The sequence below is a fragment of the Octodon degus genome, unplaced genomic scaffold (genome assembly GCF_000260255.1).
Source record: "Octodon degus isolate 3935 unplaced genomic scaffold, OctDeg1.0 scaffold00268, whole genome shotgun sequence".
NCBI lineage: Eukaryota > Metazoa > Chordata > Mammalia > Rodentia > Octodontidae > Octodon > Octodon degus.
Window position 1 is genome coordinate 1,541,292 of NW_004524844.1, and position 1,494 is coordinate 1,542,785.

Sequence of the window (1,494 nt, forward strand, 5' to 3'; positions counted from 1 at the left end):
CGGTCCCTGTGCTTTATCAAGCTTGTTCCAAGTAGGTGCTTTAGACCACTGAGCCATCTCTCCAGCCCCTTGGTTTGGTTTTGGTTTTGGTTTTTTACTGAAGTGTTTCGTGTTTGGTCAGGGTCTCCTGTGTAGTTAAGGCTGGCTTTGAACTCACAGATATCCTCCTGCCTCAGCCTCCTGAGTGCTGGGATTACACGCTTGCACCGCCATGCCCAGCTAGTGCAGTCACTTTTAACTGTTGAGAACCAGAACTAGGGACCTCGTCAGGGCAAAGGACTTCCTGGCGACGAAAAGGGGCTTCCTCTGAGATGAATGGGTCGCCTAGAACAGTAGGAAGGGGGCACTGTAGATGAGACGGGGTTTCCCTTGGGGACCCCAAGGTGGGTTGGAGAAGAACTTCCGGTTTGAGAGGCGGGACTTTCTAGTTGAAATTACAGGAATTCCTTTAGCCAGCTACAGGAGATATATAGGGTGGTGGGCTTTGCTGTGGGAGGGCTGGTTTAGGAGAGGAGTCCTCGGGAGGGCCTGCCCAAGACCAAGGGGTGTCCCCAGAGTCAGATGCTCACCTGCACCCCATCCTGGGCAAAGAAGGCGCGCGCATCAGCCTGCATGGCGAGCTGCAGGCAGGTGGCGTCGCCCCAGAGGGGGCAGCGACGGAGGAGCAGGCGGGAGGCCCTTTGCTCGCTGCTGCGGTAGCACTCCCCGAAGAGGTCTGGGGACAAGGGGCTCAGTGAGCGGGTAGGGGAGGAGCGGCTGAGGCTGGGGGGGGACAGGGGTACACACGGCGCACCCCTCCGGGGCACCCCAGCCCCCTGCCCAGCCGTGGCCCCCACGCACCAACACCCATGCTCTCAAACTTGGCCGCCAGCTCCTTCCTCCGGGCCGCCTCCTCAGCCTCCGTTTCCTGGCGGGCCATCACGCGGAGCAGCAGACAGGCCCCAAGAGCAGAGGACACCGCGTTGGAGCCCTGGGGAGACAGACGGTGGGTGGGGTCGGAGTTCGGGGTGAGGGGCGGAAAGGAACAGGGGTCACCAGAGGGGAAGTGTTAAGTAATCCTTCACCGAGACAAATACTCGGTGGTTCAGCCAGGGTGAGGTGTGTGGAGCAGTCACACTGGTCACAGAGCAGGACGCTGACTGCCAGGAGCTTGGGCCAACGGGGAGTTATGTTGTCATGGGTAGAGTTCAGTTTGGGAAGAAGTTCTAAAAATAGGTAACAGCAGTGTTTGCACAATAACAGGAATGCTGCAGAAATGTACACTGAACAACTGCTGCCAGGTGTGAGAGCATACGCCTGTAATCCCAGCAGTTGGGAGGATTGTGTCTTTGAGGCTGGTCTGGGTTACAAAATGAGTTCGAGGCCGGCTGAATTGCATAGTGAGACTCTGTCTCAGAAAGACCAAAAAGGGCCAGCCAAATAGCATTAAAGAGCCTGCAAGCAGGCACCGGGGGGTTCGATCCCCCAGGCCTGCCATCCTGGCCCTGCCCCCTA

General features: G+C 58.1%; 1 protein-coding gene across 1 annotated transcript in view; it reads right to left on the reverse strand.

The window, feature by feature from the left end:
- Trpm4 (transient receptor potential cation channel subfamily M member 4) overlaps window positions 1–1,494 on the reverse strand; it is a 41,758-nt gene that overhangs the window by 16,789 nt on the left and 23,475 nt on the right. Inside the window, exons 13-14 of the mRNA XM_023706684.1 lie at window positions 841–970; window positions 563–715 (exon numbers count right to left, since the gene is read on the reverse strand). Of these exons, the coding sequence (XP_023562452.1) occupies window positions 563–715; window positions 841–970 (283 nt within the window). The remainder of the gene's footprint in view (window positions 1–562; window positions 716–840; window positions 971–1,494) is intronic.